Here is a 16,370-nt window from a genome sequence, read left to right as displayed (position 1 = left end):
TCATGCTTTTTCAGTGAGCACTGAATGTTTGCCAAATGGGTCCAGACGAGGAGTGTTTCCCTTCATAGTTACCCCTCATTCTTGCCGGGGGTCCTGTCTGACAGACATGTGAACCGGCCCTCCCAGTTGTCCACATATGCCCCTCCCACGGCTGCTTGCGAGTTTGGGTGTTTCACCAAGTGTGCTGTGCTCAAAATCAGGACCTTGGACACAGGCAATACAATAGTCTGATCAGCATTTTTTTTTGCTATGTTGAGTTCTGGGCCAGAGCCTATCGATACAGACTCTCACATTGGATTGTGGACACTATTACTACAGCATATCGGCTGGCCACCTAGCCTCTGCTGTAGTGATGCAGTCTACTAGAGAAATAACTACATCATGGGCCCTGCTCCAAGGTGTTAAAAAAAATATTGAATCTATTTAGTTCTAGAAACATGATACCATCAATTCAAAAACTGTAAAATAACTCCCTACTTAGAACACAGCAACCTTAGGAATGTAGCTAGCTAGCTACAACAAGTAGATATGTTGCTAGCTAGCACGAGCAGATACAGTAGCTTTATCACTAGCATGTCATTCCGGGACAAGAAGATTTTGCTACCATTTTTTCAAATTAATAATTTTAGACTACAAAAATCTATAGGACAATTATTGTAAAGCTAATAGTCATCAAATAAGAAATGCCACATTATCCCTGTCAAAAGTCCTAGTTGGAGTGGTCTACAGATTGTACACCAGATGATGTGTATAACCCAAGATTTTTGTATCCATTACTGGACGTAACAGGGTTGCCAGTCGAGCAGTGAATTTCAAACACAGATTCAACCACAAAGACCAAGGAGGTTTTCCAATGCCTCGCAAAGAAGGGCACCTATTAGTAGATAATGAATATCCCTTTGAGCATTGTGAAGTTATTAATTACACTTTGGATGGTGTATCAATACACCATTCACTACAAAGATACAGGCATCCTTCCTAACTCTGTTGCCAGAGAGGAAGGAAACCGTTCAGGGATTTCACCATGAGGCCAATGGTGACTTTAAAACAGAGTTTAATGGCTGTGATAGGAGAACCCAGGATGGATCAACAACATTGTAGTTACACCACAATACAAACCTAATTGACAGAGTGACAAGAAGGAAGCTTGTATATAATAAAAATATTCCAAAACATGAATCCTGTTTGCAACAAGGCACTAAAGTAATACTGCAATTAACTTTTTGTGTTATGTTTGGGTAAAAACCAATACAACACATTACTGAGTACCACTCTCCATATGTTCAAGCATAGTGGTGGCTGCATCATGTTATGGGTATACTTGTAATTGTTAAGGACAGGGGAGGGGTTTTTTTTAATGAAAGAAAAATGGAATGGAGCTATGCACAGACAAAATCCTAGAGGAAAACCTGTTTCAGTCTGCTTTTCACCAGACACTGGGAGATTAATTCACCTTTCAGCCGGACAACAACCTAAAACACAAGGCCAAATCTACACTGGAGTGGCTGAGTTAGTTTTGACTTAAATCTGCTTACAATCTGCAGCAAGACCTGGAAATGGTTGTCTAGTAATGATCAACAACCAATTTGACAGAGCTTGAATATTTTTGAAAAGAATAATGGGCATGTGTTGCACAACCCAGGAGTGGAAACGCTTAGACTTACCCAGAAAGACTCAGCTGTAATCGCTGCCAAAGGTGCTTCTACAAAGTATTGACTCAGGGGTGTGAGTACTTAGGTAAATGATATATTTCTGTATTTAATTTGCAAAAATGTCTAAAGTTGTCATTATGGGGTATTGTGTGTAGATGGGTGAAATTTGTATTTATTTAAATCAGTCTAACAGAATTTGGAATACAGTCATGGGGTATAAATACTTTCTGAAGGCACTGTATGTGTAGGATATGCTGTGTTGCCTAATTTGCATATGCAGCTGTAGTTTTTAAATCGCCATTCTAGCATACAGTACATGACACACACATCTTTCTGTCAATGTGCTTTTATTTGGTTTCTATGCAAAGTATATGATTAAATGTTTCCTTAAGCCTGCAGCTAGTTACTTGAAATAAGACACAATCATGCAAAAACAATTTTAACTCAAAGACAAGAGATAGCTAATGTAACACTAGCTTCCTTAGCAGACAAATTGACATTAACAGCTCAAGTTTTGAAGTGAGGCTGTCTTTACATCGTAGAAAAGAAGCAGGCCATTGGCTGCCTTCATCACAAGGGGTATGTACGGGAGTTCTGATTGGTTCCAAGTTTAGCAGTTTGGCAAATTTGCCTGAGCTGACATTGTTGAAATATACTTTTAATGAGAAAATGTTCAAGAATTGAAGGTGCTAACAAATGTTAGTCATCATAAGAATGTATTACTGTCATAAACAAAAAAATCTGCTCCTCCCTTGAAGGGGATCGTTCAGCTTCACGTTTGTCGGCTTTTGGCACACCACCTAATTTGCCTAAAGGACCCATAAGTTCCGCCATATTGGATTTTTCATATCTTCAAATCTTCTCATGAACCGAACATTTGATTGATTTGAAATGCAGAATGCATAAAAATCATGCATGTCTCTACTAATTGTGAACATATCTAAGCAATATGTCAAAGGATGAAAGTTAATGGCAATTAGGTGGCGCTGTAATAAGCATTCTAAGGCTCAGCTTCACCGCCCCGTTTGACATACAACCATGAAACTTGGTAAATAAGTGCTTGTCATAGTAAGGAACAGAGTTGCCTCAAGACCCATGAATTCCGGCATAGTGGATTTTCCGCCATCTTAAATTTTCATAAAATCTTCTTCTCATCAACCGTAAAATCCGATTGACTCGAAACTCAGAATATATGTTCATCATGCCAGTCTTTACTAAGTTTGAAAAAGCTAAGTGGCCCATAGGTGATTCTGTAATAAGCATTCAAAGTCTAAGGCCCCACGCCCGTTCGACATACAACCACTAAAGAATGTATATGCATTTTTCTAATCATAAGGAACACATTTTCCTATGTACTAGAGATAGACATGATTTACATACATTCTGAGTTTGGAGTCCATCAAACGTACAATGTTGTGATAAATCCAAAATGGCGGAAAATTCTATGGCGGATCCGCCATATTGAATATTCTGCCATTTTGGATTTATCAAAATATACACCGGATGGACTCAACTCAGAATGTATGTTAGTCATGTCTATCTCTTGTACATTTAAGAAAAGCTAAGCAATATGTCAAGATCAGAGAAAATGTAATCTTTGTAAAAAATTATTTGCATACTCAATTAAACCCAAAACTCACTTTTCGCTCTATCAATTTAACTTGCACAGTGTTTTCAATTGTTACATGTACACGAGGGATGATGAGGTATAATGCTTCCATGCTTCAAGCCTGCTCATAAGCCAGAACTCCTTTCATTGCTTCTTGCAGCTACACGACATGACCAAAAGTATGTGGACACCTACTCGTCGAACATCTCATTCCAAAATCATGGGCATTATAGAGTTGGTCTCCCCCTTTGCTGTTTTAACAGCGTTCACTCTTCTGGAAAAGCTTTCCACTAGATATTGGAACATTTCTGCAGGGACTTGCTTCAATTCAGCCATGAGCATTAGTGAGGTCGGGCACTGATGATGGGCGATTAGGCTTGGCTAGCAGTTGGGGTTCCAATTCATCCCAAAGGTATTCGATGGGGTTGAGGTCAGGGCTCTGTTCAGGCCAGTCAAGTTCTTCCACACCGATACAACACATCATTGCTGTATGGACCTCGCTTTGTGCACGGGGGCATTGTCACGCTGAAACAGGAAAGGGCCTACCCTAAACTGTTGCCACAAAGGTGGAAGCACAGAAGCGTCTAGAATATGATATAGCATTAAGATTTCCCTTCACTGGAACTAAGGGGCTTAAGGAACCATGAAAAACATTATTCCTCCTCCACCAAACTTTACATTCAGGCAGATAGCGTTCTTTTGGCATCCCAGATTTGTCTGTCGGACTGCCAGATGGTGAAGCGTGATTCATCACTCCAGAGGTTGCCAGTGCTCCAGCATCCAATGGCGGTGAGCTTTACACCACTCCAGCCAACGCTTGGCATGGTGACCTTAGGCTTGTGTGCGGCTGCTCTGCCACGGAAACATATTTCATGAAGCTCCCAACGAACAGTTCTTGTGCTGAAGTTGCATCCAGAAGCAGTTTGGAATTCGGTAGTGAGTGTTGCAACCGAGGACATACTATTGTTATGCGCTACACGCTTCAGCTCTCTGCGGTCCCGTTCTGTGAGATTGTGTGTGGCCTACCACTTCACGGCTGAGCCATTGTTGCTCCTAGATGTTTCCACTTCACAATAACAGCACTTACAGTTGACGGGGTAGCTTAGCAGGGCAGAAATTCGACAAACTGACTTGTTGGAAACGTGGCATCCTGTGACGGTGCCACTTTGAAAGTCACTGAGCTCTTCAGTTTTTCAGCTCTTCCATTCTACTGCCAATGTTTGTCTATGGAGATTACATGGCTGTGTGCTCGATTTTATACACCTGTCAGCAACAGGTGTGGCTGAAATATCCGAATTCACTAATTTGAAGGGGTGTCCACATACTTGTGTATATATATCGTGTATATTTCTGTTGTAATGTTCTCATCTATGTTATAAATATACACTAGCCGGCCAGTTTATTAGGTACACCACCTCGTTCACAAAAATGTATCGCTCCTACAGATTGTCAGGTGGCCGTGGAGGACTCGGAAAATATTGCCTGATCTGACGAATGCTGTTGCGTCATGCTGATGGCAGAGTCAGTATTTGGCGTAAAGCAGCATGAGTCCATGGACCAATCCTGCCTGGTGTCAACGGTACAGGCTGGTGGCGGTGGTCTTGGCACACGTTAGGTCCCTTGATACCAATTCAGCAACAAACGTTTCCGACACCTTGTAATCCGAAGAATTCGGGCTGTTCTGGAGGCAAAGAAGGGTGTCTGACCCGGTACGAGATGGGTGTACATAATAAACTGGTTATTCTATGTTCTAGTTTTATGTTCTAAGATGGTGAACAACAGACAGTGTTATCTGTAGGCTACTCACCGCTGCACATGTAGGCCTTCTCCATGCCCCAGATGTAGGAACCACACAGGTCACAGGTCTGCATGATGTTCACCTGGTACGTACTGAACATGTGATCTAGAGGGCTGTTGGGCTTGAAACAGTATAACACACATCAGATAGGGAGAATGACAGGCAACCTGGGACCTTACATATCAAAGTTGCGTGCGACAAAAAAAATACTAAACCTTGCGTGAACTTGACAGGAAAGTGTGCATATCTCCACGCAAATCTCAGACCTTGCGTACGAACAACTTCTAATGGTTGATCAACTGTATTGGAAGCAAATATTGTTCTTTGGGGGAAATGGTGGTGTTTGATGCACAGGAATTATAATAATGATAGGCTAATAAAAACATTACAACGTAGCCCTAATGATAAAATATGAATTTTCCTTTGGTAAGAGAATCGCAATGGCAGCATGCCGCCGAATATATTTATTTTACTTTTATTATATGCTGTGTGTTCAGAAAATATTCAGACACCTTGACTTTTTCCACATTTTGTTACGTTACAGCCTTATTTTAAAATTGATTAAATATTATTTTTTACTCAATCTACACACACTACCCCATAATGACAAAGCGAAAACAGGTTTTCAGAAATTTGAGCACATTTATTAAAAAAAAGATACCCTATTTACATAACTATTCAGACCCTTTGCTATGAGACTTGAAATTGAGCTCAGGTGCATCCTGTTTCCATTGGTCATCCTTGAGATGTTTCTACAAATTGATTCGAGTCCACCTGTGGTAAATTCAATTGATTGGACATGATTTGGAAAAGCACACACCTGTCTATATAAGGTCCCATAGTTGACAGTGTATGTCAGAGAAAAAACCGAGCCATGAGGTCGAAGGAATTGTCCGTAGAGCTCCGAGATAGGATTGTGTCGAGGCACAGATCTGGGGAAGGGTAACAACACATTTCTGGAGCATTGAAGGTCTCCAAGAACACAGTGGCCTCCATCATTCTTAAATGGATGAAGTTTGGAACCACCAAGACTCTTCCTAGAGCTGGCCGACAAGCCAGTCACTCTGACAGAGCTCCAGAGTTCCTCTGCAGAGGTGGGAGAACCTTCCAGAAGGACAACCATCTCTGCAGCACTCAACCAATCAGGCCTTTATGGCCAGACGGAAACCACTCACTCCTCAGTAAAAGGCGCATGACAGCCCACTTGGGAGTTGCCAAAAGGCACCTAAAGAACTCTCTGACCATGAGAAACAAGATTCTCTGATCTGATAAAACCAAGTTGAACTCTATGGCTTGAATGCCAAGCATCACATCTGGAGGAAACCTGGCACCATCCCTACGGTGAAGCATGGTGGTGGCAGCATCATGCCGTGGGGATGTTTTTTTAGCGGCAGGACTGGGAGACTAGTCAGGATCGAGGGAAAGATGAATGGAGCAAAGTACAGAGATCCTTAAGGAAAACCTGCTCCAGAGCGCTCAGGACCTCAGATTGGGGCGAAGGTTCACCTTCCAACAGGACAATGACCCTAAGCACACAGCCAAGACAACGCAGTAGTGGCTTCGGGACAAGTCTCTGAATGTCCAGCCAGAACCCAGACTTGAACCCGATCGAACATCTCTGGAAAGACCTGAAAAAAGCTGTGCAGCGACGCTCCCCATCCAACCTGATAGAGCTTGAGAGGATCTGCAGAGAAGAGGAGAAACTCCCCAAATACAGGTGTGCCAAGCTTGTAGCGTCATACCCAAGAAAACTTGAGGCTGTGATCGCTGCCAAAGGTGCTTCAACAAAGTACCGAGTAAAAGGTCTAAATACTTATGTAAATGTGATATTTCATATATAATTTGTGGCCTGCTGGAGGTCATTTTGCAGGGCTCTGGCAGTGCTCCTCATTGCACAAAGGCGGAGGTAGCGGTCCTGCTGCTGGGTTGTTGCCCTCCTACGGCCTCCTCCACGTCTCCTGATGTACTGGCCTGTCTCCTGGTAGCGCCTCCATGCTCTGGACACTACGCTGACAGACACAGCAAACCTTCTTGCCACAGCTCGCATTGATGTGCCATCCTGGATGAGCTGCACTACCTGAGCCACTTGTGTGGGTTGTAGACTCCGTCTCATGTTACCACTAGAGTGAAAGCACCGCCAGCATTCAAAAGTGACCAAAACATCAGCCAGGAAGCATAGGAACTGAGAAGTGGTCTGTGGTCACCACCTGCAGAATCACTCCTTTATTGGGGGTGTCTTGCTAATTGCCTATAATTTCCACCTTTTGTCTATTCCATTTGCACAACAGCATGTGAAATTTATTGTCAATCAGTGTTGCTTCCTAAGTGGACAGTTTGATTTCACAGAAGTGTGATTGACTTGGAGTTACATTGTGTTGTTTAAGTGTTCCCTTTATTTTTTTGAGCAGTGTAGTATGGCTCTGATTTATCAATGAAAATGTGTATATGTTGCGTGCGACAGTTTGATAAATCCCAATCATTTGTTGTGCATGCAAATCCTAGAATCTCCACATACACCAGAATTTAGTGAGAAATCCATGCACTGTTAACAAATGAGGACCCCGGACCATTAATCTGGGTTTACTTTTGACAGTGCTATTCAGAGGTTATTATCATACAATTTAACTTACACATTTGCTCTTTTTCCCTTTCATCTTTGTCTTTTTCATGGTCTGCAACACATTGAAAAGTAGACATGGAACATCTGCACCTCTTAAAATTACATACACAGCTCTTAAACTTTCAAAAGTGTATTCTGCTCACAAGCAATGTAAAAGAACTGTTGCGAGTGTGTGTGTGCGTGCATGTGTATGGTCTGTGTGTGTTTATTCAGAACTACCTTGACCGGCCCAGCCTCCGCTCGTTTGATCTCTCCCCGTATGAAGCCATCCAGGACGGACTGGAACAGGTTGACCACCGACTGGACCTCAGTCTGCTGCTTGGCTTCGGCAAGACTGGACACCCGGTTCTGGTAGCCCTTCATCAAGCCCTTGTAGCTGATGTGGGGCTTCTGTTCGGAGAGGACACATGGGAGAGGAGGACAGGGTTAATGAAGAGTGTGGGGGTGATTTGATGTACAGTATAGCACATCCCAAATTTTTACATCCGTCTTGGGCAGTGAATGCCAATCTATTTTAAAACCAGTTTCAAGACACCCTTTCGAACTTGGTTAATTACCCCCATGCATAGTTCCTTATCAAAATACCTAGAGCTCCATAAAACGATCTCTGTGTTCAAGGTGCCCAGATCAGTAGGCTTGCTCCTACCTATCTTTCCGATTTGGTCCTGCCGTACATACCTACATGTACGCTACGGTCACAAGACGCAGGCCTCCTAATTATCCCTAGAATTTCTAAGCAAACAGCTGGAGGCAGGGCTTTCTCCTATAGAGCTCCATTTTCATGGAATGGTCTGCCTACCCATGTGAGAGACGCAGACTTGGTCTCAACCTTTTAAGTCTTTACTGAAGACTCATCTCTTCAGTGGGTCATATGATTGAGTGTAGTCTGGCCCAGGAGTGTGAAGGTGAACGGAAAGGCTCTGGAGCAACGAACCACCCTTGCTGTCTCTGCCTGGCCGGTTCCCCTCTCTCCACTGGGATTCTCTGCCTCTAACCCTATTACAGGGGCTGAGTCACTGGCTTACTGTTGCTCTTTCATGCCGTCCCTAGGAGGGGTGCGTCACTTGAGTGGGTTGAGTCACTGACGTGATCTTCCTGTCTGGGTTGGCGCCCCCCCCTTGGGTTGTGCCGTGGCGGAGATCTTTGTGGGCTATACTCGGCCTTGTCTCAGGATGGTAAGTTGGTGGTTGAAGATATCCCTCTAGTGGTGTGGGGGCTATGTTTTGGCAAAGTGAGTGGGGTTATATCCTTCCTGTTTGGCCCTGTCCGGGGGTATCATCGGATGGGGCCACAGTGTCTTCTGACCCCTCCTGTCTCAGCCTCCAGTATTTATGCTGCAGTAGTTTATGTGTCGGGGGGCTAGGGTCAGTTTGTTATATCTGGAGTACTTCTCCTGTCTTATCCGGTGTCCTGTGTGAATTTAAGTATGCTCTCTCTAATTCTCTCTATCTTTCTCTCTCTCAGAGGACCTGAGCCCTAGGACCATGCCTCAGGACTACCTGGCATGATGACTCCTTGCTGTCCCCAGTCCACCTGGCCCTGCTGCTGCTCCAGTTTCAACTGTTCTGCCTGCGGCTTTGGAACCCTATCCTGTTCACCGGACGTGCTACCTGTCCCAGACCTGCTGTTTTCAACTCCCTAGAGACAGCAGGAGCGGTAGAGATACTCTTAATGATCGGCTATGAAAAGCCAACTGACATTTACTCCTGAAGTGCTGACTTGCTGCACCCTCGACAACTACTGTGATTATTATTATTTGACCATGCTGGTCATTTATGAACATTTGAACATCTTGGCCATGTTCTGTTATAATCTCCACCCGGCACAGCCAGACGAGGACTGGCCACCCCTCATAGCCTGGTTCCTCTCTAGGTTTCTTCCTAGGTTTTGGCCTTTCTAGGGAGTTTTTCCTAGCCACCGTGCTTCTACACCTGCATTGCTTTCTGTTTGGGGTTTTAGGCTGGGTTTCTGTACAGCACTTTGAGATATCAGCTGATGTAAGAAGGGCTATATAAATACATTTGATTTGATTTGATCAGTCCGGTGGATAGACTTGTATACTTACCGAGACGGAGTACATGCCCTTGATGGTCTCTCTGAACTGCATGGTGGCTGTGAGGAAGATGCTCTCTGTCGCTGACAGCTCCTTCGCCCTTGTACGTAGCTCATTTACCTGGAGAGATGGTGGGTATGAAGTTACATGGATCTTTTTTACATAAAAAAAATTAACTTTATTTCACTAAGTCAGTTAAGAACAAATTCTTATTTATGGATCTCTACATGTATCATTATCTATCATTCAAAATGGCCCCCCCAAAATGTCCCGTTCAGATTCTCTGACCAGAACTGGTAAGTCGGTATGTTATAAAGATGCACTGCAAGAACATGCAGGAAAATGTTAGTGCACTAAGTCTATATGGTGCCATGTCTCCGAATTATTAGTACACATGTGAGTGTGTCAATGAGTGAGAAAGAAAGATGGTGAATGAAAGACAGGGCGATCTTAGTCAGTCAATAACTGCTCTTGAAAAACTCTGAAGACTAAAACACATCCTAATTAACCAATAGGCAGTACGATACTGTTTTTTTTATAAAACAATATGCAGTTGCAATAGGGCTAACTCCTAAGCCTGATGTGAATACCAGGTGAGTGAGAGACAGGTATCCCACCTGGTTCCCCAGGAACTCGTCCAGGTTTCTGAGCTCGTTGGTGTTGGTGATCTCCCGTTCCAGAGAAGCATTCCACTTCTCAGAAACTCTCGAGGCTTGGCTGATCCTGATGGTGGGGTTATGAGGCTGCCCGCTGCCCTCGCACGACAAGGGGTAGGAGTATGGAGAGATGGCTGTAGGTAAGGGAAGGATGTGTGTGTGCTTTTAGAGGGGACATGTGGTTGAGATTATACCATTGACCACTAGATGGTAGTAAAGAGACACGATTTGAAAGGCACTAAAAAATGTATCAGTCATTGGGCTCTATTTTAACAAACCTAATGTAATGTTAAATCTAAACGATACCGGTAACGCTACAGGTCCAGGGGTGTGTCAAAATTATCAGTGCACTTGCTGACGTTGGCACAAAAGGGCTGGGTTTTGATGAATAAACAAGGTGTGGGTGTGTCGAGGCTTGGCCCCTCACTGGCCAATCAGAACGTGCTCCATGGCAAAATATGTGGTTGTTTCAGATTGTGTTTACAATCTTTTATGTATTGCCTTGGAATCAACTCCAATTTCAATGTAAGTCTGTTATAGTTTGTTAAATGGCTTACAGAAACTAAATGTAGACCTATCCCCTCTTTGCTAAATAGGTTAACTTGAACCCATTTGCAGTCCATATTGTTCTAAGTAATTGTATGTCTTCAATAGCATTCACACTGAAATAGGGTCTAGGCTTACTGTACATTTCATTATGGCTGAGCATGGACATGCCAAACATGGACAATAAGCAACATTAAATTCATTATTGTTACGGCCTAAAAATAACTAATTCTAATCAAAACAACAACTTGTTTTAAATAGGCTATGTCACACTTACAGGCACCATCATTTCTCCCCGTGGGCATATAATATTAAAAACAACACACTATGGAGGGTTTTTACGCACATCCAAAATGGACCTGCATGGCTAAAATAATGTGGGACTGTCTACAATGCATAGATAAAAAGGTTAATTTCAGCTCACTGTTTGATTCCTCTCAAACGTGATATTTTAATAAAGCTTTGGTGATTAAGATTTACTTCCAAGTGGTCTCAGGAGTTAAACCCTTTATCAACAGTCTTGACTACTTCCAGATTACATTGGGCAGACAAAAACAACCTTAATTGAGAGGAGGGGAGGCTATGCTTTGTTTTTTGACCAAATAAACCGAAAATGGGGGAAACACTTTTTTCTTTCTAAATACGAAGTCTACAGGCACCAAAAGCACATTAGTCTACTCTTGTTCCATGCGCATATGGGCAGTGTGCGTCACAGCTGGATAGGCTGAGTTTTCGCTGTCAAAATTCATGTCATAACCAACTTTGTTACCGCTAGAACCAGCTTTTGGTTGGCCTTTTGGATCATGTTTTTAAGGACACACCGCAAATATTTCCACCCTGCCCATCTGAGCGAAAGCGAGCTGATATAAGACAGGTAAATTGCCAAACCTGGCATTCAGGCTGGAAAATGCAGGGCTCCAGTTTTTACATGATGAACTTGCAAACTAATGTGCGTTTGACACTAGCGCCACCTTAACGTCAGCCTAAAATAGAGCCCTAAAGCTGGAAGGCACAGTGAGCAGTTTGCTGTAGGGGGCAGGACTACAGTACCTTCTTTTTCAGATTGTGTATTCGCATTAGTCCCCTTCCCGTACTCAGGTGGCTGAGCCTCTCTATTGGGCCATTTCTTCCTAATCTTACTGAAAAATCCAAGCCTGTGGAACACAAAAGGATAACATTTAACCATGACAAAGAACACAGTATCATCTCCATTCAATATGCAGGAAATAACTAAAAAACAAATCAATTATGGTTTACAGCCTCCTTACAGCCTCCCGCCTTTACCTCTCAAGTGTGGCCGGTTGGGATTGACTGTAGTCTTTGATGATTGATTGGTACTCCTGGCTCTCATTGGTACTCCTGGCTGGGAGGCTGAACCTTCCAACATCCGTGGTAATATCTGAAGATTTCTGAAACTGAGGGAAAACAATTACTGAACATCTAAGATTGTATGACATGAGACAACAACCATGCTGGGGGCAAATCAGATACATCATTATTAACCGGTAACATGTGGGGAATGATTGTGCCTAGATAGTAAGAAAATATTGAGAACAGATGTCATGCCATTTCCCCAGTGTCTGTAGGTGTAGTACTAGTGCAAAACTCCCAGGCCCAGCCACACCAGTTAGTTAGTTAGTTCCAATGATGTTTATAAACCCTAGATGACTGTAGGGAGTGATGTTTTGAAGCCAGTGCGCAGCCATTTTTGTGCAGCCATTTTTCCTCCATTGTAAAAAATATTTTTGAAGTTATAAAAATGCCTTTAATGTCTACATTCGTTTTTGAGAATTCTTAGTTGCTACATACATTATAAATGAATGATAAACCCATTGATTCTTGATGTTTTTTGTTGTTGAAGAATATACCTTATAAATGCCTCCTTGAGCTTAGTTCAACTGTCGTACCCCATCAGAACCCAGCATAAGCTTTTTTTTTTACTTCAATGTTTGTAAACAAGTTAAATGTAAACAAACACTGTACATCCTCAAAACATGGTTAAAAAAAACAATTACCTCAATGATCAGTCATTGCATTCATAGCATCGATCCCTCCGCTTTTTTACCAAAACAAAGGCCGGGTGGCCGCTTAGTTATTGTTTTAGCTGCGGATTTCTAGCTTTAAAGCATTCTTTAAAATTATATTATGTGAAATGAACATAAAAATAAACTAAAAATATATTTCAACATTTTCCTTAAAGTATCATTTTTAGAGAGTACTAATGCTACTGTCCCCACTACAACAAAGAAATACTTAAATACAGGTATTTGGTCCTTGAAACATTTGATTGAAATACTGTAGAATTCCATTCATTCCTATGGAGGACTGCTCCTTCTGAGGAGTACCAATGTGGCGGCCAATGGCTTCAAAGCCGCTCATTGGCCAATACATAGCATAATCAATCACGGATGTATATACATCATTGGTTAGTACCCATTCCCCAGCAGGAACGCCTGTCTGCCTGCAGCCACCACACCCATAGCCGAGTTCAGTCTCTCCCCCTTCCTGCTCCCCGAAGAGTGCTCTCTTACAGTAATCTCCCACCATGGACGTCAAAGGAATGGACTGAGATAAAGGAATACGGTGGAAACTCCCTCTTAACCCATGTTTACACCTTCAGCAGCATCATGAGCCTAACCTCCGCCTGACCTATGACCTTTTTTGCTGTAGCCAATTGAGGGCAGCAATGACCATCAAAGACTAAAATAATAGTTGTCAGTGTGTATCTTGATTGCCACAAACCTGTGTGCTATATGAGAGGCTATAGTTTGTAGAACAAAACAATTATTCTCTCTCTCTACCAAGAGGGAATACACACAAGGACAACTGGGGAACTAATCCCATTACTACTCCCATAACATTAAACTTGTATCATTGGGATGTGAACTGTACATGGTTTTGATGGTGTTGCCTAAACATTGTGACAAAAAAGGTCAGAAACAAGCTGCAGCAACCAGAGCCATCCAGCCACTGTGTTTAGGTGGCAGAGGATGGTTCATGGTTGTGACTAGCTCTGTTTTCTGGGTCTTTCCCTGGCCTAAAGAAGAGAAGCCAGGATATAGAACCCGCAGAACACTGTAGAACATTGCAGACCCATCCAGCCGGGCACTGTGAGACGAGCAGAGATGAGACCCTGTCTTAACATACACAAAGCCTGCAGTGCATGCACAGCAAGCGTCAGTCAGCGTGCAGTGCCAGGGCCCGTAGTAGTTTTCCATAGTCAGGCCGGGGTGGTACCTGGACCTCAGGTTTGCGTGGACAGATGTTGACCTCTGATTGGTTGGACTGGCCCATGCCACTGACCCCCGGTGAGGGGCTCATGGGGGGGAGGGGGAAGCTCCAAAACTCGCTCTCCTGGGACCCCTTAAGGTTAAACATCAGCCCGCTGCGGGCGTAGGCTAACCTCCGCTTGTGATTGGGCCGCTTGCGGGAGCGCACCCTGACCTATGGTGGCCAGGAGAGGTCAAGAGGCACGGGTGAGTTGAGGGACTGAGAGACCCCTCACTGTCCAAGGGTTGTGTTCAGTAGGAACAAAATGGGAAAAATACATTTTGAAACAGGTGGTAGCATGTAGAATTTTCTTAAGAGTTAGAAAGTGGCTATCAGAAGATTTACAATGTAAGTTTACTTTTAATCCAACTATTTCAAGACATGGCATATGAGGGTGCAGTGGGTTGGACCATTCTTTTGTCATCAGTAATTTAAAAAAAAACATTCCCTAATTGGGAATATTCTTTTAAAAACATTTTTTACTTCATATGTTGGTGGTGCTGGAGATGATGAATATGAAGTAGAATTTTTTTTAAATTTCACTTTAAAACCTGGAAATCACATGATCATTAAGACAGTGGATGAATCAAATGCATTATTATTTAAGTATTGAAAAAATGTGGGCTACAGATAAAACAGAACAATTGGCATAAAGTATAACAAGCCCTAGAAATATCCAAATGATAAGTTAGATATTTTTTAAATTGAGAACAAACAAGATGAGTATGGATACTGCGGGAACATGTAGGTTTGGGCAAGTATGATAAAACTCATTTTTCAACCACTCCACAAATTTCTTGTTAACAAACTATAGTTTTGGCAAGTCGGTTAGGACATCTACTTTGTGCATGACACAAGTAATTTTTCCAACAATTGTTTACAAACAGATTATTTCACTTAATCACAATTCCAGTGGGTTAGAAGTTTACACGAGTCCTATATCGACATAACCTGAAACGCCACTCAGCAAGGAAGATGCCACTGCTCCAAAACCGCCATAAAAAAGCCAGACTACAGTTTGCACATGGGGACAAAGATCGTACTTTTTGGAGAAATGTCCTCTGGTCTGATGAAACAAAAATAGAACAGTTTGGCCATAATGACCATCGTTATGTTTGGAGGTAAAAGGGGGACGCTTGCAAGCCGAAGAACACCATCCCAACCGTGAAGCACGGGGGTGTCAGCATCACGTTGTGGGGGTGCTTTGCTGCAGGAAGGACTGGTGCACTTCACAAAATAGATGGCATCATGAGGACGGAAAAGTATGTGGATATATTGAAGCAACATCTCAAGACATCAGTCAGGAAGTTAAAGCTTGGTCGCAAATGGGTCTTCCAAATGGACAATGACCCCAAGCATACTTCCAAAGTTGTGGCAAAATGGCTTAAGGACAACAAAGTCAAGGTATTGGAGTGGCACAAAGCTCTGACCTCAATCCTATAGAAAATGTGTGGGCAGAACTGAAAAAGCGTGTGCGAGCAAGGAGGCCTACAAACCTGACTCAGTTACACCAGCTCTGTCAGGATGAATGGACCAAAATTCACCCATCTTATTGTGGGAAGCTTGTGGAAGGCTACCCAAAACGTTTGACCCAAGTTAAACAATTTAAAGGAAATGCTACCAAATACTTATTGAATGTATGTAAACTTCTGACCCACTGGGAATGTGATGAAATAAATAAAATCTGAAATAAATAATTCTCTCTACTATAATTCTGACATTTCACATTCTTAAAATAAAGCGGTGATCATAACTGACCTAAGACAGTGAATTTTTACCAGGATTAAAATGTCAGGAATTTTGAAAAACTGAGTTTAAATGTATTTGGCTAAGGTGTATGTCAACTTACGACATCAACTGTACCTGTGTGTGTGATAAGTAATGAGGCAATAGAATAACATTAATGACAGTCACATACAGTATGAGACCAGAGTACCTCAGTGGCAGAGGGAGAGCTGTGATACGTAATGGTGTAGTAGTGTAATAGTAATAATTACATTACGAGAAAAGAATACCTCAGTAGTACATATCTAACGTGTATGAAGAAACAATAGTAGAGTAGTAGTACCTCAGTAATGGAGGAAGAGCTGTCTGAGCCTGACCCTGAGGAGCTTAGCTTGGACACGTTGTCCAGCGAGATAGACTTCCCTCGGTTCCTGAGTTAAG

The 16,370-nt window shown here is 42.7% G+C and overlaps 1 protein-coding gene across 1 annotated transcript in view; it reads right to left on the bottom strand.

Moving 5' to 3' along the window:
- Window positions 1–16,370, bottom strand: part of LOC120020502 (unconventional myosin-IXb-like) — a 62,268-nt gene that overhangs the window by 13,109 nt on the left and 32,789 nt on the right. Inside the window, exons 23-31 of the mRNA XM_038964206.1 lie at window positions 16,201–16,360; window positions 14,172–14,378; window positions 12,219–12,349; window positions 11,985–12,088; window positions 10,350–10,522; window positions 9,745–9,852; window positions 7,823–8,069; window positions 7,644–7,654; window positions 5,069–5,180 (exon numbers count right to left, since the gene is read on the bottom strand). Of these exons, the coding sequence (XP_038820134.1) occupies window positions 5,069–5,180; window positions 7,644–7,654; window positions 7,823–8,069; window positions 9,745–9,852; window positions 10,350–10,522; window positions 11,985–12,088; window positions 12,219–12,349; window positions 14,172–14,378; window positions 16,201–16,360 (1,253 nt within the window). The remainder of the gene's footprint in view (window positions 1–5,068; window positions 5,181–7,643; window positions 7,655–7,822; window positions 8,070–9,744; window positions 9,853–10,349; window positions 10,523–11,984; window positions 12,089–12,218; window positions 12,350–14,171; window positions 14,379–16,200; window positions 16,361–16,370) is intronic.

This window comes from Salvelinus namaycush, chromosome 25, assembly GCF_016432855.1.
Source record: "Salvelinus namaycush isolate Seneca chromosome 25, SaNama_1.0, whole genome shotgun sequence".
In the NCBI taxonomy this organism is placed as follows: Eukaryota; Metazoa; Chordata; class Actinopteri; order Salmoniformes; family Salmonidae; genus Salvelinus; species Salvelinus namaycush.
Note: the sequence above shows the minus strand (reverse complement) of the source record. Positions and strands in the feature narration are given on the sequence as shown.